Source organism: Paralichthys olivaceus, chromosome 18 (genome assembly GCF_024713975.1).
Source record: "Paralichthys olivaceus isolate ysfri-2021 chromosome 18, ASM2471397v2, whole genome shotgun sequence".
Classification (NCBI taxonomy): domain Eukaryota; kingdom Metazoa; phylum Chordata; class Actinopteri; order Pleuronectiformes; family Paralichthyidae; genus Paralichthys; species Paralichthys olivaceus.
Genome location: NC_091110.1, coordinates 7,340,807 through 7,365,205, shown reverse-complemented (window position 1 = coordinate 7,365,205; position 24,399 = coordinate 7,340,807). Strand labels below are relative to the sequence as shown.

At 40.6% G+C, this 24,399-nt stretch overlaps 1 protein-coding gene across 7 annotated transcripts in view; it reads right to left on the bottom strand.

The window, feature by feature from the left end:
* Positions 1-24,399, bottom strand: part of LOC109626415 (carboxyl-terminal PDZ ligand of neuronal nitric oxide synthase protein) — a 53,302-nt gene that overhangs the window by 24,551 nt on the left and 4,352 nt on the right. For 3 of the 7 annotated variants that reach the window (XR_011239069.1, XR_002202533.2, XM_020082354.2), the window contains exons 3-5: positions 2,685-2,777; positions 2,507-2,565; positions 1,296-1,404 (exon numbers count right to left, since the gene is read on the bottom strand). Coding sequence is in view for 5 of the 7 variants with exons in the window: in XM_020082354.2 (XP_019937913.2) it covers positions 1,296-1,404; positions 2,507-2,565; positions 2,685-2,777 (261 nt within the window). In the remaining 2 variants the exon portion in view is untranslated. Of the gene's footprint in view, positions 1-1,295; positions 1,405-2,506; positions 2,566-2,684; positions 2,778-3,970; positions 4,087-4,556; positions 4,649-4,765; positions 4,919-24,399 lie in introns of those variants that run through there. The other 4 variants (XM_020082355.2, XM_069513191.1, XM_020082357.2 and 1 more) reach the window with 4 other exon arrangements.

Genomic DNA, 24,399 nt, shown 5'->3' with positions numbered 1-24,399 from the left:
AAGGTTAAGAACGCAGACTACAGATAACCTTCAGTCACAGGCAGCTGGTCACAAAAAAGTGAATTAACATGTCTCATGGGCTGCATTAGATTGAAGTTACTGATGCTGCTGTAGAATAACTTGTATCTCATCTGAACGAAACAAAAACCCACATTAAAGTCTAATGTTCAAAGTTAAATGAATAGTTAAACATTGACTGATAAAGATGGACGACGTGTCTCAACTTCCTCCCACTATCAAGAAATGAAGCCAATATATCCTGGATATGAAAACTGTCATCTCATACATTTAGAGCCAGAGCCTGCAGAGTAGTGGTCGGGGGATGAAGCTGGGGTGGTAAAGCCCCGCTCCTCCAATCAGCAGTCAGTCTCAGCTGTCAGTCATCCAACGTTTCACCCGGTGTGAAATAAATAATTAAAATCAAACTTGCCAGGAACATTAACACTTGGACATAGAGTGTGATGATTACTGTAAATGACAGGAACCATCCTTTAAAATGTATTTGATGTGTACTCTGACTTTTTAGTTTGGTCCATGTCCTACCCACTTACATGGGGGAAGCAATGCTTATGATCAATACTGCAGCCAGACATCAGGTGGTGATCAAGTTTTGGGAGTGGTCATGACATCTATCTTGATTTACAGTCTATGGTTCAGACGGAAAGCAAAGTGAATTTTCACCTTGTGGCATTTGCATGAATTTGACTGCTGGACCGTTTGGTTTTTTTGCCCCTAACAACCAACTGTACAGTAGCTGAAGGCTGCTTTAGATAGCAACACACACAGACAGACAGACAGACTGGAGACCCCATGTGTGGGTTTGTATTCATCTCAGCCCTCTGATGTCAGAATTGTCTCCTTTGTTTCCCTCCAATGTCATTTTACTTTATTTTATAAAGAAGATTCATAAAACCACAGGATAAAGTTGCATCAAATTGTGCTGCTCTGAGCAAACTCACATCTATTAACATTCTCTTTTTACTTTTGTATCCAATCATGGCCGTTCAAAAATTCTCTTGCATCTGATCAAACTGACAGAAGTCACTGCCCCCAGCAAAGAAATAGAAACGGCACTTCTGCACTTTTTTTCCTAGTTTAAAAAGAATACAGAATGTTGATTATTGAGTTCTAGGGGTGTCGGTAGGTCATTTTCAGTCAAAGCTAAACTAATGACCTGCTGGCTCTTGCTTGATATTTAACAAAGACACATACAGGTACCAATAATATGATTCATAATCAATTCATTAATATTAATACTTTGATTGTAAAAGTGTTCGGCTGCACTTCTGCTGTACCTTCTTCTTTGATTTAAACACGTTGCATCTGAAGGAGTTACTGGAGCCATCTCGTGCAATGTAGCTGAAGATCTTTAAGTCCTGGGAGTCATGAGACACGTAGAAAATCCTGCAAAACACAACAGGAAATTTAAATACTGAGCAAACGTTGCAGAAACCAAAGAACCTTAAAGTTGTGACGTGATCAACATTTTTTCCACCATCATCAATACAGTCATGACAAAAAAAACTAATGCATATACAATTCTACAGGAAGGAATATTTACAGATACTGCCACTACTCTGCTGTACGGACCCTGGTGTCTTATACTGTCCTGTTCCTGAGCACCACCACAGTAAAGTGTAATAGCACAAAGGCTCAGACTTGCATCTCTTTTAGCTGCTGCACTGCTACAACACATCCTCACTGGGAGCCAGGCAGACAACACACACACGGACAAACCCACACAGGGACAATTATATTTATCACACTATCTTGGGGTGTTGCTTCAGATCCTCCAACAGATATAGGATATGAATAAATTACAACACACCTTTAAGAGCACTCACTTAAACATTTCAATGTAAAGACACTTTAAAGTAGCTACCTCCTGCTTCTGATCTGAAATAAAACAGACAATGACAGTTTTATAGTTCTCAAAACAAAATACTTTAATGTCGTCTCTCTTTTCAAAAAAAAAAAAAAAAATATTTCCATCAAGCCTAATTTTGACACTTGATGGCAGTGACTCAGAGCATCACAGGCAGGTTTGTGATTGGTTGACAGGCTCCACCACAGTATAACTGAGTCAAATGGGATGATACCTTTACTTTGGGATAGTTTACTGTGATATTTGTCAGGCTGAAACTTTGTTGTACTCTTGTGTCACAAAACACCAAAAACAGTCAGAGTAGAACCCCCCCACCCTGAAAAAACTGCAAACTTAACATATGCTCAACCATCTACATGAACAAGCTTTACATTTTTTATGATGCTGGCTTATGCATGTGACTGCATTTAGCATATATAGAACATTAAAGCACATTAAGTCCTGCATGGTAAAGTGCATGCGACGGCCTGTAAAGCCTCAGCTCATTGAGTTGGAGAGCAATTTCACTGTATTATTTACAGAGTGCATGTTTGATCCACCGGGGGTAAGAATGCAAAGATAATAACATGTTATCTGCATACAGTACAAACCCCATTCATTTATCACAGAGGTGTGACTGACCTGTATATGGGATCATGCATGATGAGCATCTTGCTCTCATCCCATGTCCACTCTTTCCTCTGTAAGAAACAAGACCATCATGTTTAAACACAGAACAAATCTTCATTTGAAAAAGCTGGAGAGCTTTAAAGCGAAAATGATTTCTCACCTCAGATGGAATTTATCACAATATTCTTACCTTCTGTTTCTTCCTCAGTATCACTTTGACTCCGTCCACAGACACCACGATGCTCACTTTCTTCTTCTTGATGTTCTTGGCCTTGAATTCATACTGAGGAAGCAGACAGGGGAGAAAAAAACAGTGAACATTGGTATCAGAGGTAGTGATTTGTCGTCTATATCTGCTGATTCATTTATTTTAACTATAAGAGGCAATAATTACCAGTTGGGAGAACAACAAAATGCATCAACAAACCAGATACAACAGAGACTAAAGATCTAGCTATACACCCCCCCACAAAGATCACAAGAAACACATATGATGCTCAACAGATACATTAACACTAGTAGGCAGAGTGCAGTTCTGCAAATCTAATCAGTAGCAGCTCATTAACACCCATCTTCACAAGGTAGCGATAACACAAACCAAACAGAGTCGAATCACAAAGACAAAACTACATCATACAAAACTTATTAGGTCGTGAACAAGCCCCCACAACCCAGCTCAAGGACGCACAAAGGAAGGACCACACAGGAAAGAAGACCACACAAGTTGTAATTGAAAAATACGTTTATTTTACAGTAGTGAAATGTGAATTACGGAACAGACAATCAAAATACAACCAAATGCAAACACTGTGGGAGACAGCAGGGAGACTAACGGAGCAGCCAGAGCAGGTGAAACTCTGGTGATCAAACTCCTGCCATCAGGCTCCTGCTCACAGAGGGTCGTCAAACGAGAAGCCCCAGCACAGTACACAATCTGTCCACCAGAGAGAGCTGAACTTTTTTTACACAATAAAATGTCCACAGAATAAACCTGGGTGACATATCAAATATTTGTTTATATTAAGACTTCACATTACAATACATCAATATTGCCTGATTACTTCTTGGATATTTATTTAGTCATCAAATATTGAATTTGGTAAATGACTTGAAAGTCCAGTGTAGCATTACATCCACTACATTGACAATAACTGTACACATACATCACCATTTTAAATGAATGATCGCAAATGCATCGACGTACGAGGGCTGAATTTAAGACAATGTAGATTTTCATCAATTAATCTGACAAACATGTTGTCTATCACATACCCGGATTATTTGTACACAACAATTTATAGACTTACACATTTTATATTCCAAATCAATTCCATAAACTTGTGTTTCATGCGACAAAAAGCAACAAATGTTGATATTAGAACATCTGAAAGCAGCAAAGTTGGGAAACCTTCCCATGAAAGTTACAATTCAACAATTTTCAAATCTCACAGATGGATTTTCTTTTGTTCAACTTACCAATTGTTTCATCTCAGTGTACAAGCCCTTGTTCATACACACACAGTACTGACACTGCATATGGATTGAGACAGATCAGAGCATACGTCCTGAGCTCATTTGGCATGATGACAGAACTAAGGGCAGAAGTGGGAACCATCTGTCAGCATTAAAACATTATCTGCACTGCACTTTAATATATCAGCACCTTTTAATCAACCGGCAGCTCATGTAAGAGCCCAGATAGTCTACTGAATACTTGAAGCCAAGTAAAGAAAAAACTTTTGTGTAGGTCTGAACGCCAGAGACAGGAAGGACATGGAAAAATGGAGGAAAAAGACAAACACTTAAATATAACTACACCAAAATCAAACTGATATTCAGTTTTCAAGTCACAGGACTACATCTGTGCTTCTCGGGGACAAAAACCATAAAATACACCGACTGAATTAAACATTTGAAGTTAAAAAAAAAGCGAGGCCCTGGTTTTGCCTCTGCTCTGTTTGCTGAGTGGTTCACAACAGCCGTGTCTGCACTGAACATGTTTCTTCACAAGTCTGATCTGTCCACTCACATCAGCCTCTTTTAAAAGTCAAGCTGGGTTCACCTTGAGCTAACAGCTACCGAGGCCTGCGGCGTCACTGCAGGGCCAAAGCCTTCCATGTGGTGAAAACCAAAAAGCTTGGTTTGGAGGTTGAGCTGTTTCACACACATTAGAGAAATCATACAACTGGCATTAAATTGGCTTTAACAGGACACGGACATAACCCAAGGCAGGAGGGTGCCGGTGAAATTGAAAAATATAAATTGCCTTACATAAATGATGCAGCAGGAGAAAGAGGGAGGAAGTCGCAAAAGAAAGAATCCAAAAACTCTGAAGAACAATCAACAGAGCTGGAAGCTGAAGTGAAGCATGAGGTGAAGGCCAGGAAACAAACTGAGGCCTAATTAAATACAGGTGAAGCACATGAGGGTGGGGAAACCAATCACAAGAGCAGGAAACCAGACAAACACAGGAAGTGAAACAACCAGTAAGAAATTTCAAAATAGAGCAGGAGATAATCACAGACCAAACCATTGCTGAACAAAACAAACAGGACCATGAGGTTGAAACATATAATAACCTGAAGAAAATACGTGAAGAAAACCTTGTGTAAGAGGAGAAAATTATTTTATTTACAATTGGGGAATAGAAATGACTACTTCGCTCTGAACATGATACTGATATTTGTACTTTTACTTCATTCCAACCATACATATGTTTTTATAGAGTTCTGATCATGATATTTATATTTGAATTGACTTATGATCATAATATTTATATGTATTTTTCATGATATTGAGGTTCAGCATGCTTGTTGTTCACTGGGACTCCAGACTGGAAAGGTGAGGATTCACATCAGTTCTGGATCTTGACAGCAGCAACAGAGATGCTGCATCACTTTCAAGATCGTCCCAGTGTTTCCTATGCTGAAGGAGACAACATAGGAAGCAGTGAAGCTCCTTTCCGTAGAATTCGGAGAATTCAAGCAGCCGTCTATCTTTATACAGTCTAAGATCCTCAAACTGGCGATGACTTCAAATCTCACTAAAGCTGACTGGAGCCGCAGATTCAATTAAATCTCAGTAAGTTTATTGCTATGAGCTGTCTCAATGTTTTCACTTCGTCGTTTGATATAAAAATCAATTTATGAGCACTTTCCAATCTAATTTCATTTCCAAATCTCTCCAAGTTACATTTTTTTTACTATACAGCAAATAAAATGAAGCTCAGGTCATTGGCCCGTGTTATTCTGTTCCCTACTCCTGCAGAGAAAGTACACAGCACTTCCTACTGGAGCCAGCAGAGTTTCACCCAAAATAATAAATGTCCACTCTGATGTTTATTGCACTCTGCCAAAATGTGAACTTACAGTTAAAGTGAATGGTCTTCCCTCCAGCCAGAACAAGACGTTAAGGGAGGAGAGGATGAAATGTTTAAGAGCAAAATCACTGCCAGCATGAAGACAGGGCAAAGATTGAGGAAGGAGACGAGGGAAGATGGGAGGTGAGGAGATAGGAGCAGACAGGAGAGAAGGTAAGGGAGAGTTGTTATGTAAGGACCTCCTGCAAACTGTGACCTTTCAACACAGCAACACAATGCCACTACGCAACAAACAGCTGAGCATAATGACAACAGGTCAAAAACCAGCACACACGACGAGCTGGGTGTTTAGGATGTGTCCTCACAGTGTGTGAATGTATGCACACTGACAGTAATGCAAAGCAGTGTTGTCTGTCCTTCCTCTACGTCTCCATACTTTCTCTTGTGTCTTTTTGAAATGCCTGGCTCTCCCTGCCCTGGATGCATGGTGATTAACGCTTCGGTCTCTAATTATACAGAACTGGATCCAGAGAGAGCTGATTAAAAAGAGAAAAGAGCGGGAGAAGAGGAAATGCTCCAAAGAGACGAGAGCCCTTCCCAGGGCTTTAAGAAGAGCGGTGGAGAAATGATCCTGCTGCAGAGCGAAATTGTTCAGTGTTGAAATCCAATCAAAGTGTCAAAGTGTGAATCCAAAAACCAGACGGGCTTCATTTCTCTCTGTTGCACTATATGCTCATGAAAATCCACGTGTATGGATACAGTGTTGGCTCTCATGGGAATAATGAGATGAGGCAATTCAAAGAAAGGATGAGCAGCATCATCATTTCTGGGCATCAACCTGCTGGACGACCTGTCTGCTCAAACTGAACACACATAACTGAATGCATTCATCAGCGAAGGAGCAGCTAATAGTTAGAGGAAAAACAAGTGTCAATCTTTATACTTCTCCTTTAACCTCAAATCTGTTGGTTTATAAAAGTCTAAAGCTTTTTCTTTTTTCTTTACCACCAATAAGTTAATAAAATAAATCCAAATTTAGGACTAATTTGAACAGAATTTCATGGAATGTGTATTTCCACCCTCTATTCATTATCAAAAGTTAGTTGTGATTATCAGCTGGTGGCCCTTCTTCTCTATTCAGGTGCCATTAAAGCCTTGCAGATGAAGAGGATGCTTTAAGATGACCTAATTAGCAGCAAACGCCTCCTCCATGATCGTGGACGGGACATGGACCGATCTCAAAAGTACCCTGAAATACAGCCAGATACGTTATCTGGAGAAAACACACTCACATCAACAAAACACCAGTTTAACCCAAGTCTGGGTGAGAAGAGACACACTTTCTATACACAGATGACCCACAAACCTCAACATCTAACACACCTGCAGAGCCAAGCTGCTACCTTCACTAACACATCAGTGTCACAACTCTCACACCTTCACGCTCTTTTATAATTCACACTTCATGCCAGTGTTCTGCTGCGGCAAAATGAGATTGAGCAAATTCATCCAAAGTATGAAATTTTTATATTTTCTCTGCTTAAGTGCAAAGTGTTGTGAAATATTCAGGCTTTTAATGCACTTGCATTGTTGTGGTTTTTTTTCCTGGTATCAGCAGAGGAACAAACAATCCAAGAGCTCATGACAAAAGTTCCCCCTGTAAATCCGAGCACGTCAGCTCAGAAAACTTTCTGCGAGGCGTAGAGACGTCCTAGAGAAGAGCTCAGTTTACTGCTTTAGTCTCTGAATCATGTTTGAGAGATTTAGAAAGACAGACATCAGGAATAATACATGAGCTGGACTGAAAAGTGTTTGACTAATGTGGATTGAACAGGCAAAATATTTATTTTATTTCATTATTTTACTTCTCTCCCTTTCTTGTACAGCACTCATGCTTGACTCATAAGCTTTAGAATCTAACATGCTCTTCAAAGGTTTGTCTTAAAACCTAAAAACTGCACCTGAAATGCTGTGGCTGTTCAGGCTCCACACAGAGGGAGGGTATTTATTTCAAATCCTCCTCGGTCTGGATGTTTGCATTTCAGACTCATCAGTCTCCCCAGACAGCGTGACAAATTCCAGTCGGCATTGCTCTCTGCGATCTATTATGAACGCGTCAGACGGAGCGGTGATGTTGCTGTTGCCATGTGCACAAAATGAGGAAGCGGAAAGCTGGCTCTGATCCCAGTGTTATACATTTAAAACGGCCACAAACGCATGACAAGATCAAACTGGGGGAGATGAGAGGTCATTCTCTTTTTATTAGGAACATCAGAGCAGGCAGAGATAAGCCGAATAACATCACTGTTTGGTAAGTGACAGTGATCGAGAGCTGAGCTTCATTTGCTTTAAGCTTCTTCATGTGTTTAACTCAACACCGTGTAACTATTAGATAAATATACAAAATGAGACCATCACATTAAAATCAGCCTCATGGAGACACAATGTTAACTGAATACATAACCACAGGTCTGACATGAAGCTCCACTATCAGTTTCATCATTCCACTATAGAGAGTCTAATCTAGAAGGCAAGGAAAATGTATTAGTGTATGTTATCACACACAGAGAACATCCAATGCTTTACAGAGATAAAAAAGATCAGGAGCATTAACAAAATAACAAAGGGCAAAACATTGAAAACATTTTTTGGAAATTATTGAAACAGACTACAAAACAGGTAGTGTGTAATTACAGTTCAGGATTAAGTGATTCGATTTTTAACTTCTTTTTAAAGCAGGTTATAGTTTCTTATGGTTTCTGTTACCGTTGGGAGGCAAACTTGAATAAATAAACTGTAATTGAATTGATAAATAAATTGAAAACTGACTTAGTGTACAGATCCAAACTAAGAAACTATTATGAAAAAAGTTTAATAACGTCGTCATTGGCTCCTCCACACCAAATCACACTCACACACTCATGCTAATCTAATCCAACTTCAAAGAACCTGAGTGACACGAGGAAACTGTAGAGGGCGTCTCAGAGGACATGAGCCACTCCAGAAAACTCCAATGTTGTAATGTTGTTACGTCCTCTTTCCCAGACAGGTAGTGATGACTGGCAGGGCTTCCAGTCTAACTCTCCTTCTTTTAATGTTATTTGGTTCTGACTTGAAAGTCTGTCTTCAGAGGGATTTCAACAGAAGAGCTGGACAACTTTCCTCTCCCCTGCTGTTTGTGTTTATTTCTAGAGAGAATAAATAAGCAGGATTTTGGTTTTGCAAACCAAGTCCTTGAATAAGAAATCATGGGTAAAACCCCCACTCCACTTGAACAATCCTGAAAAGCAGTGGAATGCAGGGTGCGTTGTGGGTCATTGTTGCTCCCTGTTGTACCATTGAATCCATACAGGAGTCCACAATAGGCCCTATAGATCGCAACCTAGCAACCCCTTCATTACAATTCCCAGGATTTGGGGAGCTCCGAGGAATTTCACTGCTTTCTTTCCTCTCAAATCAGTTCACAAAGAGATGACTGTTGGGAACAGAGCAGAGCTGAGAAACACAACAGCTGCGAGAACAGCCTGGCATTTAACACCGGGAAAAAAGATTTCTTGGAAATCAAAAGAAAGCGGGAAACGAATGTGAAAAGCAATTAGCAAATGTATTTGTTAAATTCCAACTGCGTGTGTGCCTTTTCTTCTCGGAGAAGGAAATCACTAATCAGGCAGCTGCGTTTCATAACATTCCTTCGATCGAACAAAGACTTGGCGCTTAAACTGCCGCTCACCTCGCCCCTCTCCCTGCGTGTGGTATTTTACAGACAAGCCTCTCAGCCTCGTGGCCAAACCTGAGGATGGAGTGATTCCTGTGACGGTAGAGATTGCCCAAACCTCTGGAGGGCTACTGGCACGTCTCATCGTTAGTCAGCAGAGTGTGTATGAGGAGGCAATTACCTCAGCAGTCACCCCCAACAACGACCTTGGCCCACATCACAAACGGTCTGGCGTTTGTTTGACATAATATATGTGTGAGAAAAGAGAGAAAGGAGGAGATGCAGCCGCTCGATAAGCAAATAAAACAAAAACAAAGTGTGTGTGTGTGTTTATGTGCGTGTCCGTGCATTTAGATGCTTGCCACCGCCTGTCTACGAGAGTGGCTTCCGCCTGACTGCAGATATTATGGATTGGACTTGTGGGCTCGAGTCTTTTGGCAGCCTCCAGTGAGCAGCAGCAGTCTGGTCCTGTGGGAGAAAGAGCGCTAACGGGAAAAAGGCCCGCTTAAAAGGCTGCTTAGAAGGGGCTCCTCCGTAACAGCAGGGTCACACGCGATACTGGAATCTGCTGCAGGGGCGTAGAACTACTGCGGCTTTTATTATGAAAGAGTTCGATGCAGTTAAAATTGAAAGACTGTTGTGTTTTTATGTTTATTTTTATTATTCTTATTCTTATTCTTATGTGGTGATAATTTATGTTGAATGAAGACCAAAGTCAATGCTGGTCTTTTATTTTAATTTAGCTGATTTAATTTAGCACCTGCAGATGGACTCACAACAACACATCACGAACGTAAGATGGGAAAATGAGCAAAGTGAAGAAGGGACATCAATGATTTGTACCCGTTGGCTGGGTCGCACACAGAGTCAGGCATTGTTAACACTTTGAGAACAAAACAATACTTTGGTGGTGGCAAGATCATCTTATCTTTCCTGTCCTTGGACATGGAGTCATATGCTTGCATCTGTCATGTAAAGATTATGAAGAGCCCTGGTCAAGCTCAGTCTACTCATCTCATCAGATCCTCAACATTCTCTCGATCCCTTTATCACGACCAGTGTCTAGACCCCTGAAGGGTTTACTGTACTATGCAGCCACGTCCTCTTTCAACCTTGATGACATCACAAGGGGTCTAGGGCCCAAAATGGACTTTAAATCACATCACTTTCAATTCTTATCATGCATGGCAATACATTTTGTTCATTCTTTAAATGAAGTCACTCTTGTTTTAACTTCTAATATTATTCGACCTGTCCAGGCTGGGACTGACTTAGACTGCCCCCACAACCCTCAAAGGATAATCAGACAGATAATGTATTATTAACATTATTTGGATTATTATTATTATTTAGTCATTTCTAGACAGATGAACAAACAGCTGGTACTGATGCTGCACCAGTTCCAACTGGGAGTGACCCTTGTGACTTTTCTACATAAATTACTTTTCTTTTCTTACACTGCAGATGTGTTTATCGTGGCTGACAGAGAGAACTGATCAACCGTGGCCCAGGTGAATACTGAGTGTCTCCAGAGAAAACCTGCCACCGATGAAAACGGTGAACGTGATACGGGATGAGTCACCTCCGGATGAAGCAGCTTTTCAGAGGAAACAGCTCAGACCGGCCGGTGCGGGCCCAGGCAGGCTGTCCTCCACTGTCTGCACCTCTGCAGTGAGAATGGACCCACGCCTAAGTAGCTAGCTGAAAGGCGCAGTGAAAAGGACAGCCAAGCGGAAGGTTATTTCACATCATTTCATAACTTACAAAACCCCAAATCCAATAAAGTGATGTAACGACGAGTTTTAATCTCATCTGCGTGAGACAAAAGAACTTGAGATGGGCTTCAACATGTTTTTAAAAAAGAGGAACAAATCAGGCATGTCCTGACTACGGGAGAGAAACGAGGCAAGAGCAGAACTACACCTACACCTGCAGTCTCCACACAAAGAATCCATCTGCTTAATCCTCCTCCAAGATATTCCATTAACAGACAGTGGTGGGTCTCCTTTAAATGCAAATCACATAAGTAACCGTTACTGAAATGAAAATATATCAGATTATTGTTGGTGTGGTTGTGGAAAGAAGGGCTGTGGAAGTAAAGTACAAAGATTTTGGATTGGTGTCATGTTCAGGACTACTTGTTTAAGAAGTACACAAATTTGATAGTGACTATTGAAGTGCCTTTTCTAAATCTGCCTGTTTGGAATGGGCTGTTTTCTTGGCCTGTGGTGATGCTGGTTGCAGTTTTCTTTCTGAAATGTTAAAAGTGACCTGTAGTAACTGAGCCGTGGCCACAGGACTCAGTCCACAGATCCCTGAGGCTGCACCACCGCTGCTGCACAAAGAGCTGTTCACCTGTTTATTCAAAGCTCGACTCTGAGCGCTGAACCCCGAACTGGTGATGGAGAATCACTAAATTGTTCAACACTGCATTTCCCTGCACCCTTAACAAGACACATAAGATATATGAAGTCTCCCTCCACCTTGAAGTTTTGCTTATTGATTCTTTACTTGGATGTTTTAGCTTCACTGTGCACAGTGTACAGTATATGAAGAGGTTGATGATCTGCAGTGGATTTAAGACATTTACCTACAACCAACCAACAGACACAGGTGAATTTTCAACTTCCTTGGAGGTGGTTAAACTGATGGTCTAATTTCTCAGACAGAAACTGATCTGCAAGTATTGATTTTTGATTTTTGTGGAATAAATTTGGTATTTAAAAAATAGTAGAGTAGAGTCACTGCCATAAACTCAAATGTGCTGTTCTTATCTTAATGGTTTCTCACCACAGGTTTTGACTAGTAGTGTGTGATTATGTACATAACTTGGTCTGGTTATATAGTTTTTAACAAGCGCAAGTGACAAGAGTTGATTATTGGTCAGTTGATCAACATACTAACAGAATGATTTGATCCTTGATTCGATAATCAAGTAATCATGATGGCACCAGCTTCTTAAATCAGATTTCTATTCCACTTTCTTTAACACTGCCAGATCATTTTTCAACAAATCCCTTAATTTCTCTGATACTGATTCATGGATCTTAATGGGAAAAAAATCAGGCATGTTTAAGGGACTGATATTTATGAGTCTGTGTAATTTGGTGCAGATCCAAATAAAAATGAAGGGAACTGTTGGGCCTTGGCAGAGGTATGAGCTCTCTCTGGCATTCATAAACTGCATATCATTGGTTAAAGGAATTGAGGTATATAAGATATAAAGATGGGGCTTAATGGATAAAACAATGAACTGACAAGCAAATAACTGGTAGATTACCACACCAGTATATTGATGGATCATCTCACCTCCCAGCTGTAGTTAGCAAAGGTGACTCATGTTCCTTCTTTCTCGAGCTTGGAAACAGTTGCACATTATTCATAAAGCGCTTTACTGGCTGATCAAGTGAGGCTGTCTGGCTATCAATCAGGATTAATTCAGCCTATGAGTTTAGATTACAGTAAAGACGTCTAGAATAGACCGATGCATATTTTCTACAGATCAGTCAAAACTGAAGACAATCTGTCTGTTAATGTGGACTGGCTGGTGGGCTGATGGGTAATGTTGGGCACTGAGGTTAGCATAGTGACCGCAGTGATGATGATGATGATGATGATGATGATGATGATGATTGGAGCTCTGTCCAATGCAGCAGTCTGGTAAAGCAGCAGTCAGAGTAATAGGATTACTGGGACAAACGCTGTCAATTCACAGGCCCCAAAATCCCCTTAGCAGCCAGTGTGGGGGGGTGACCATCACTGATCTACACCCATGTAATATATGTTTATCCTGCTACTGCATGAGGCAACATGAAGATCTGTAATGGCAACTTCTCAACTCTGGTGTTTAGAGCAGAGGAGTTTGTATGGTTCATACATCATTGTCATTCATAAAGAAAGCTTCAACACTGTTCTAGAGCTGAAACAAGTATCGCATTAACAGATGTTTCAATAGTTTCAGTGATGTCCCATTATATTTGACATTTTATTTAGTTGTTCAGACAAAAAAAGACATTTGAAGATGTCAGCTTGGACTCAATTAATAAATACAATCAGCAGATTAATGAATGATGAGATGTTCCTAATTGCTCGATTAGTTAAAAAGAAAAAACAGACAAGATAAGAGAGCACATTCCTCCACCAAGGCCCAACAGTACCCTTATGAAACCACAGTTTAATTCAACAGATCCAGATTTGTATTTGGATCTGCACCATATTACACTCACTCATAAATATCAGGCCCCTAAACATGCCTGACTTTTTTCATCAAGATGGAAAAAGAAATCCTAGATCCACATCAAAATGTAATGGTGGAAGACACCATTACATTTTGATGTGGATCAAAAAAAGTTTTATGAACATTGGTTGTGTAGTTTCTTGTGTAATCAACTAACAAACAAACTAATGCAGATAAAAACATAAACTCCTGGTTAGGGATAATTAATAATGTCATTCTTCCAGTGCAAAAAAAAGATGAATGATAACCTAGAATCTGTTAGGACTGGTTTCTGCATTTAATTAACCTTGAAATATTTGCGCAGCGTTTCTGTTGCCAAACGGTAGCTCGACACGTCTCCCATCAGGAAACCAACTACTAGTGTAACAGAGGGACACGATGGAAGGAAAACCAGAAAAACACGAAGGCAGCAATTATTATCTAGGAGACAAATCTTTTATTGACACAACATCAAGGTTTAGGCCAAATGCGTGGCCTCGTGTTAACCCTGCTTTGGTAAACACGGATTGTGAATCAGGGGCGCCATCTGTGCTTTACATGCAAACATGTCCCAAAAAGCCCCAGAACAGGCTTTAGGAGTGTGTGAGAGCTTTCATAAAGCTCAATGATGAGTAGCTTAAACCTGTGTCTTAAGGGACTGAGACAGCTCCAACCTGCCATGTCAGCGTTGGGCAGGTTGTTCCACCACATGACACTGATTGATGCTGACTGCTGCCTGCAGGTTTATTCTAAATTCCACAAGCATGACACCATTCAATAAATATCTACATCTGCCCTGAATCAAGTGGTTTAAATCCCAGCAGCATTCATTTAATTCAACTGTTCAAGTAGCTTATTATGTGTTTTCATTTGTGGTCCTCACTCAGACTCTGCGAATGCACCACAGCCAATTAAATGAAATCAAATGGCTCAAGAAATAATGGCCGTCATTTGTGGAGAACCAAAGGCTGCTCTGGAGATAAGCAGTGTTCAGTACTCAGTGTGATAACAGAGATGATCGCTGCTCTATTTTTGTGATATTGTCCACGAACAAGAGTAAGAGTCTATATGCATGCTTAGCAGCTCCGTGAGGCGAAGTGGAGCTTTGAGCTGAATGCAAATCAGCATCACAAAGTAAAGCTGAGGCTTATGGGAATGCCGGTGGTTTTGCATTCGCAAATTAAACTTTGACAGAATGGGGGCACCAGATGAACATTTTTGGGATCACCTGAGATGTTACAATTAATCCGGTGGAGAATATCTGGACTCAAATTCATAGCAATCAATAGTTGAGACTATTTGCTCAAATCTCACAATATGATCCTCCATCCATCCATATTTTCCTCAACCATCACAAAGAGCTTGACTGGCACAAAATCATGGCTACCAGAAGATGCATCCTAAAGGCTTTGGAGTTCTTCTGATTTTTTTTTAAGGTTACATCATCTGGGAACCATGAGTTTGTGCCCATCCATAAAAACGTGAAGATGTTATGACTTTGTATCAGCTAGTGTTGAAGACTAGCGGTCAATATATGTGAAGGATATTCAGGATATTTATTTGGATGGATGTTGATGTGACCTTCATTGTTGATGCGATTGGCTGGTATGATACCATCCATAGGTGACAGGGGTTTGATGACGAAGATTTCTTTGTCCTGTATCCACTGTAAGGGTGGCCAACGGTTGTAAGTGGAGGTCAGTCCAGCAATACCTTTAGCTGAGATAATGGAGCCAGGGTCCAAAATCTGCCACTCATTCACTAACCCTTACTTTACTATATAGTGTCTTATAGAGGACTATATAGTGAGCTCATAAGCAAAAGAGAAAAAATGCTTTCAGACACGACTTGTAGCCAGTAATTACGTCATTGTCACTGATTAATGATGTGTAACAACATCTGCTGATGGAAAATACCACAGTAATTTAGAAATGTTTATTTTACACTTAGATTTAATCTTTAATCTTTAGAAAATAAACTTGATGTGATTCGCTTCTCTGCTCATATTTGCATTATTAAGACAGGTCGGGCTGTTCCTGCTGCCCTCTTGGAAACAGTGAGTGCGCTATAGGGTATAAAAAATGTCATTCGGACAGCGTTACAAAATTGCGAACTTACTGTATAGTGATTAGTGGGGGATTTCAGACACGCACAGACACTGTGCTTGATGTATAAGGTGAGGCAATGACAGATAGAAATCTGAGGAGCTTAGGCTTCATTTTAAACCCAAACATGTTCAGACAAAAACTGAGAAACTAAACCTGACAAAGCCAAGAAGAACACGGAAATTCAATTGGGATCAAATTGTTCAAAAGGAAGCTGAAGACAACATGACAAAAGTACAAAGTTTGGGAAATTGACTTTCTAAAAATATGCTGATGCCTCCAGTGCATATGATTAGACGGCTTATGGGCCGACTCCCCTCTCATTATTCATTCAGTTTTTCTGCCCTGATGGGTTGATGCAAGAGAAGATAACAATGCAAGCAGCAAAACAGTTTCTCAAACTTTGACTGCAGAGCAGAGTGTTATATAAAGTATATTCACACAGCATGAAAACCTAGTTCTGTTTCTGTTTGAGAGTGTTTCAATGGCTTTGATTTGATTCTATCCATCTATATTAAGAACCTGTTGCTGTCTGAATGACAGACACTGAACGGACAGAGTTTGACAGGCAGGGACATGGTCCTGATCTGAGTGACAGTCACATTAACCCTGTCTGTTCAACAGCAGAGAATTTATAATGTTGGTTGCTGTGTGGACGGCAGTGTTGAAGCAGTATGAAGGATAAGAAGTAGTAATTTGCTCGCATCATTTATCCAAATAGACACAAACAAAGTGGGATCGTTGTGTCCTGACAGACTAAAACATAAAACACAATCTCACTGACAAGATTCCTTAACGCATCCAAGAACCACACATCATGTTATATACTGCAGATTATAACTAATATCTACAACTACAATGAGTTTTAGTGACAAGACAAAATGGCAAATTTATACGAACTGCAATTGAAATTAACAGTGAACCCAGAGAGCATTTACTATTTGAACTGTTTCTCACAGAGACAACATATTTTGAAATATACTTAACAAGTTATTGTTTATATAATATTGTGAAGAACAACTACTATTTTTTGACTTAATCAAAAACTGAAAAACAATCCCTGTGCTGAAGATATCTTTGTTTTCGTCAGCCAATAATAATTTACACGACAAATTATGTTTTGATTGGAAAAATGACTAAAGTAATGAATCAGTTATATATTTGCAGAAAATCTACAAGTTGACTTAATAATTATGTAATAGACTTTAGCTATATAATACATTACTATATATATTTCATGATATATTGCTAACATATTAAATGTATGTCAATATATTAGATGTACATTGGTCAATTAACCCACAGATATCCAGTTTAACTTTTAAAACAGAGTTATGTGTTGGACTAATTATTGCCCCAGCACAGTAATTTCCTGGAGCCTCAGAGGGTTGCTTAGCAACATTAAAGTAATAATAAGTTACTGCTCCTGGCCAGGAAATAGTCATATCCCCCCAGTAAATCACAGTGTGTTGTTTTAACACTGTTATTCAGTATTTATCAAGCTATACTACAATGTGTACATGAGTGAAGGGGCTATTTCCCCTGTCTGTGTGCTAAGATAATAACAGGCTGCTGGCTGCATCTTCAAATTAAAGACACAGTCATGAAAGTGGTATTGATGGTGTTCTTAACTAAGTCAGCAAGAACACACATGAACATTAATCCAAAAATGTGGGAATTATTGGGAACTAGGGTTTAAAAAATACCCTTCCACATATGTCAAACAGGCGACGCACGTTATACTGAACTTACTTCGGACCTGCATTCATTGGATATGACCGTTGATACCTGGTTGACCGTACTCTGCAATGTAGCTCAGTATTTTCATAGAATTGCACAGAATTGAATAACATGGTGACTCTGTCAGTTTAGTTCAAATGTCCTAAAACAACTGAAACTCACATTAAAAGCAAAGCTGCAGGACGGCAACCAGCATCTACGACTCCTGTTTCTGCTCAAGTCAACAATCGGACCCGACCCAATTAAGGAGGAGGGTCGGCAGACAATTCAGACAGACTGCTGTCAATCTATGTCACTGTCTGGGTCTGAGGGCAGCATTACATTTAATATGCCGTATTTTTGCATGAATGGAAACAGTCAGTAGGAAGTTGTTACAGCCACAAACGTCTGATGCAGATAATGGAGGTGTTGCACTGGGATGTCAATCACACTTAAACACCAAAACATTTCAACGCAACTGCTTCCTGGGTGTTAAAACCAGCGTAGACCCGAGACAAGAGAAGAAGAGCGCAGAGTAAATGTGGCGTCACTGAAGGAGAGATAAAGGTAGTGAGACGAAAAGCGAATCAGAATGTGGGGAGGTTGAACGATGGGAGCTGGAGAACGAGACCTTGAGGCTCTCTATGTAGCGCGCTGGAACAAGATGAGAGAAGTGAGATGAATGTGCACACACACAGACATGTATACACACACATACACCCAACTCCAAATCACATTTAGAAGTAGGGCAGTCTATCTGCCAGCTCAGAAGCCTGCAGCTCTTTCCTCAATCATTATCCAACAAACGAAACTGTACGACAATAGGCCCAGTTTATCTGTCTATTCATGCTAAGAAGCAACGCCCCCAGGCAGAGCAGCACAACTTACAGACCTGACATGTTTATTTTAGGTAATAGTGACAACGAGTGAAAATATAGATTAATTTGTGTGAATATGAAAAAAAAAACACTTGATACTTGTCTTTTTCCTTCTTGAAAACCAATTTAGGAAAAGTGAAATAGTGCAACTTCCCAGTTTAGCTCTGAATGTAATGACACAGTTTATTAATGAGAAAATGAACAGCCTCAGTCTCTGTCTGCCCCACACTCCCCTTTGAGAGCTTCCCAAACACGGAGATGAGTTGAGAAAGACACATTTCTGCGGCAGAGCTGGTTGCCAGGGAGAGGAGAGGCACGACATTCACCAAAAGATGAGCTGAGGCAAAAGTGTACAACTGAACAGATCTAACATCTGGAAAATCAAACCAAAACTCAATTGTAAATTTGCAAAATAATTACTTTTTTTTCACGTGTACCATTTAGCATTGCAGTGACAGCTAGTACAGCACATTTGCATGAAAGCTGGCTATATTGTGTGTCCCAAACTGTGATTGTTGTGACGATTGCACCAGCTCTAAGCATTGGGAACGCCCACTGTCAAGCGTTAACACAATGCATGCGTGTCTTGTAGTTATCAGCGAAGAACATAAAGTACTGGGTTAATAAAAATGTTGCCCAATTATAAATGACCAACGTACAGGAAAGACTTACTTATGGAGAATGTGAGTCTTTTTACCAAATTTCATGGAAAACTCATGGTACCACAAAATAAAAAAAGATGTGATCATCAAAGCTATTAGGATTCAGCCTCTGGAGACCATGACTGTCTGATCAAGAATTCACGGTTACGCAGTTATCCATTATGTAGCTGTTGACATATTTCAGTGTGGAATAAAGTGGTGGACAGATATAGACCGACATTGTCTTTTCTTGAGTCACGTCACAATCTAGAAGAAAATAAGCAACTATACTGCATTTAACATGCAAATCCAGATTAATCAAATAAACGGACCTAGAAACCTTTTTTACAAAAGTACACATCCAGATCAGGAGGAGGCTTAGCTTAGTAACAATTAAATTCCAATTATCTGGACTGCCCCACACAGTAATGTTTCCCTATTATTCTTATCATGCACAGGACTATTTAACCAACACAACTCACATGTAGTTATCTGTGCAGACACAAGGACAAAAGAGCAGCCTGATGCAAATGAGGTCACATGACCACAGATATACAGGTGCAGGTTCATGCCCACACACACACACAATACCCACCCAACGCGTTTCCAATCCCCGGTCTGTTGACATGAGTTGTGTTTGTATTTGAGATTAGCTTCAGAAGGCTTTGCAGCCGGCAGAATGTTATGACTGGTCACGACTTTCTGTATTTGAGCTTCACAGGGACATTTGAGCTAAAACTGAACTACATACTTGGGCTTGGTGACACATTGAAATGGCCCCACATATAGAGTAAAAATTACACTGCCTCTATTCGGGTTGAAAATGTGAACCGTGATCAATTTAAATTTGAAGATCTTATCAGACTTTCTTGCAGCTCCTGCAATTTGGATATTGCACTTGGCCATTTTGAGATATTGATTATATTTTGATCAATAGTGAAGCCTTACTACTAACCATACACGGTCTATTTTCATTTTATCCAAGCCGCAAATCAAAAAGCCACAACTACCCTGACTTTGCTTGCTGAGGCTGCAGACAGGGATGGTACACACGTTGTGTAAAGAAAATGTGCCTTCAGGCTCTGCAGCAGGATTGAGTTCATGGCTTTAGAAAACCTCCTTTTCTTTGGATGGCTAGTGTTCGGGGCGAGTGTCGGGGACATGGGGGGGGGGGGGGTCAGTGTATACAAGACTTGACTAATTGTGGAGCAGAGAGACCTGGCTCAGCCTCAGGGCAGATGATAAAAGCAGAAGCCTGCGTGTGCCCATGCGAGCCACGCAATGCTGGTAGTGGAAGCAGGGACCACTCACCACCTGTCAGTCCACCCATGTGAGCAAAGACCTGCTGTCACTACAGTGTATTTATCCATAACACAAGCACCAGCGGAAAAAAAAGGCAGGAAGCGGACAAAGCAGGAAACACAGCAAAATAAAGCAGTTTTAAAAAATACAGTAAATTAACTAATTTTTATCAACAAATATTCATTTGAGGGTTGATGAAAAATTAATACTCAGATTGTAATGACCTATTAAACTTTAAAGTCTATAAGATCATGAGACTGTAAATTAACGAATAAAAATGGAGGAAGAAGTCAGTGATCGAGGCTGTGCTAGTCAAGGAGGTTATGTTTTCATCTACGTTCATATTATGCACAAAATACTGGATGGATTAACATGAAACTTAGTGGAAGGGTTTGATATGTGTCAAGAGACAACACATTTTCATTGATTTCTAAGGGAATAATTCATGGATTGATGAAAAGAAATGGGACTGATACTTGTGTGCAATTTGGTGCAGATCCGTGTACAGAAGCTTTTTTTCAGCCGCTGCACGTTCACAGAGAAGAGAAGCGATGAGAAGGAGGCAGGTGCAACTATTATGATTCACTTGCCCTGATATGTTCTTGCCACCAAGTTTTTCCAAAAATATTTAGCAAATGGTTTTGGATTGAATTTCATGAGCCATTTTCCAGTTTAACTGAGCCTTATCAGAGCAGATCATGCAGAAGAACACTTTCAAACACTGATTGCGGTTTGTGATTGGTATTGAAATAACTGTTATTTAAGAAAAATGGGACTCCCATTCTCTTGGGGCCTGGGTAAACAAAGGGTAACTGCACCCTTTCAAAGCTGAGATCACGTCTAATCCAGCACACATATAGGTCACGCACTATGCTCTCATACATCTGCCATTAAGCTAGCATGAATACAAAGTGAAAACAGTGCCCCTCATTATGTATGTGTCATGTCTCCCTAAATACAGCATATCCCACATTCACACAAGAACAACGCCGACCAACCGCCCCCACTTTGCTACAGATCTCTAACCCCCCCCCTGGAGTTAAGCTGTGTTCTCATTTCTCTCCTGGTTTTCTGGGCCATGCGGGGTGTGTAATTGTTGTAAATGTGATTCTCGGATATTTAGAAACTGTTTATGTTTGGTGCTGACCCCTGATCAGTGAAGCAGAGTTGTGTTGTTTAATCAGCATCTGTGTTTGATTTAACTCTGGTTTAGGATGAGTGTAAAATGCCTAATCTGTGCATTATGCATGGTCATACTGTGTGTGTGTGTGTGTGTGTGTGTGTGTGTCTTTGTGTGTGTGTTTGTGAAAATGGGTTAGGGTTATTTATCTGCTAATGTATTGGCCAATATATGTTTATAGAATAAAATAAAAGTGCAAATTATTCCAAAGATGTTGTTATGAATACAAATAATTATAAATAACAAAAACACAAATATAACCAAATTATAGAGCTTGAATTTGAAAAATGCAAAACATTTTTAAAACATATTTTTGTAAAAATAAATGCAAATCTTTTTTGCATTGTTTATTCTGTGAAAGAAACATTTTTATATCGGGCCAGGGTGAGCAAAATATCTGAACAAAGACAATTAAAACCAGAGAAAAGAATAGAGGGAAGTGAAATATTTTCTCTGGTGGTTTATTTTGGCTGCTGCCAAATCAGTTGACCACTGCTACAGTGTGGTATGAATGAGTGAACGGTGGCCACATGAGCATGGAGAAGAGGGTGAATAATGAATCCAAATCATTTCCAACACTGGTGTGGCCTTAAACATGCTCGATGACGAGTATGTAAACATCTCATGGGTTTTGTTAACAGAATCCTCGAGCCCAGTTCACAAGGTAATGCCAATATTCTGGTGCCAGCATGTACTGACTTTATTTACAATTACAGTATGTAACTTGAATCTCAAAACCTTCTCTAGAGTTACAGCCATCTGTGGTTGCTTGCCTCCACTAACCAGTGCAGCGTCAGTTCATTTTTGGAGCCTGAGTGACAACTAGGAAATTCCCTAAAGGAAGACTTGACCTCTGCTCAAAAGACCAAAAACATGTTTTGTGAGACTTTTGACCTTTGAAAAAGTTCTTCTGTAAACAGTCTGGGTAGAATTTGAAGCACAGTGACTCAAAAACACACAAACTCAAGTGAAAAAGACTGTTGGCCTCTCTGACAGGTCCACATCCCTCTACCTTCCTCTCAGCAGCCGAACATCTGCTCCTGACTGAGTCTTGACAGTTCAAGTGAGCTCTCAGACGACTGACACAGACTCAGTGGACCCACACTGAAATGACAGTTAAAAACAAGGTACGCTCCTCTAAGGTTTAAGACGAAGTTTGCTTCTCAGGCACACGGCAAAACAAGAGATCTCATGAAATGTTCCAGACAGACGCAGGGACAAAGGCAGAGGGAGGGGAGCCATGTAATATCCAGGGAGAGTCTTGGCGGTCTGAAGGAGGAGGCTGCATCCTGACGGACATGAGAGGGAGGCTTAAAATCCCATTAGAGCCGATCAAAATTCAAAGGGAAGCATGCGTAGCCTGCCCTCAGCCTCTATTCCTGTCAGCACTGAGTAGATAGCCAGAGAGGGGCTAAATCGAGATGGTCTATTTTGGTAGGAGGAGAGTGAGGGGATGGAAAGAAAACAGCGGTGGATGGAGAAGGAGAGGGAGGGGTTAGAGGATAAGGGAGTAAGAGAGAGGGGGTGATAGAAAGATAGAGAGAGGTGAGGAGGAGAGAATGGCCTGAAAGATGTTTTCTTCTGTAGAGAGGCAGAGGCGTCCTGTAAATGTTCTGTGTCCCAAAAAAACTCCAGCGTGTAGACGCGTCTCTTTCTGAGGGAGTAAGAAGTGGCCGGCAACAACATTGTCATTCAACCCTGTTGAGGAGGTTGTTAAAATACAAGGGGTCTCGTTATTATGGACCACTACAGCTCAGACACACACACATTCACCTTCATACATAAAAACACACGTTTGAATGCACTTGCACGCCGCTGGGGTGGTTTCTATGCCACTGGTCAAACTGAATGAAACAAATTCTTATAAACCAGCACAGTAGGACCAGTCAGCCATAATGGGGGGGAAAAGGTTTAACAAAAAACGACTATGAAAAGATCCACAGGATACAAAATTTGTGTCTTTTCACTCCCTCGTGGTGGGAATGTGTGTGTGTGTGTGAGGGAATGTGTGTAAAAACAGCTGAGGACTAAACTAGCACAGCTCCTCCGCTCTGTCAAACCCAAATTTACAGTTTAGTCAGAGACGATCAGGCCGCGTCGCCTGCTCTCCCTCCGGTTCTACCTCCGATGTTTGCTCCTGTTTTCTCTCATCGACTGAGACTAAAGAGATTAGTCGAGGGAGATGAAATGACTGCAGCTCTGCCAGCCACCGAGCAACCCCTCCTGATTCAAGGGCTTCCTCCCACCGCAGTCGTTCTCGCCACTGCCTTCATCACTCTCTTTAATCACACTCAACTCCACAGAGTCTCCTCCGCACAGTCCCTTGGCTAAAGGGCTGCGCTTTTAATTTAAAGACGAGGCCTTTGCTTTGGTAGGACGGGGAAAGTCAGGAGGGCCGGGCCAATGTTCGTCTCCAAAGCTAATTACATTTGACTTGACAGCCAGTCTCAAACATGCACGTCTGCCCTTTAAAGCGTTCATGTGTTTGCATTTACACAGTGTGGCACAGTGCGAGAGGAGTTCACACAAAGGATACTATCTTTACCTTCCCACGTGTACCAAACCGGGAGCTGCACAAAAACAAAGTACACTTATAATTCTTTATGCTCGAAAAACAGAACCCTGTAAATTTTAAAAGAAGAAACACAACATAAAGACAATAACAGCTTTTCTTGGCCTGGTACAAATTAAATCAGTACTAATACTAACTTAGGTAGCACCATGGACTGTATAATGATGGTCAAAACATCTCCACTTCCACCAACTCCCACTCCCACTCCATCCTCCCAGAAATGAAGCTGAAGTATCCGGTTACAAACACTCCTGTCTT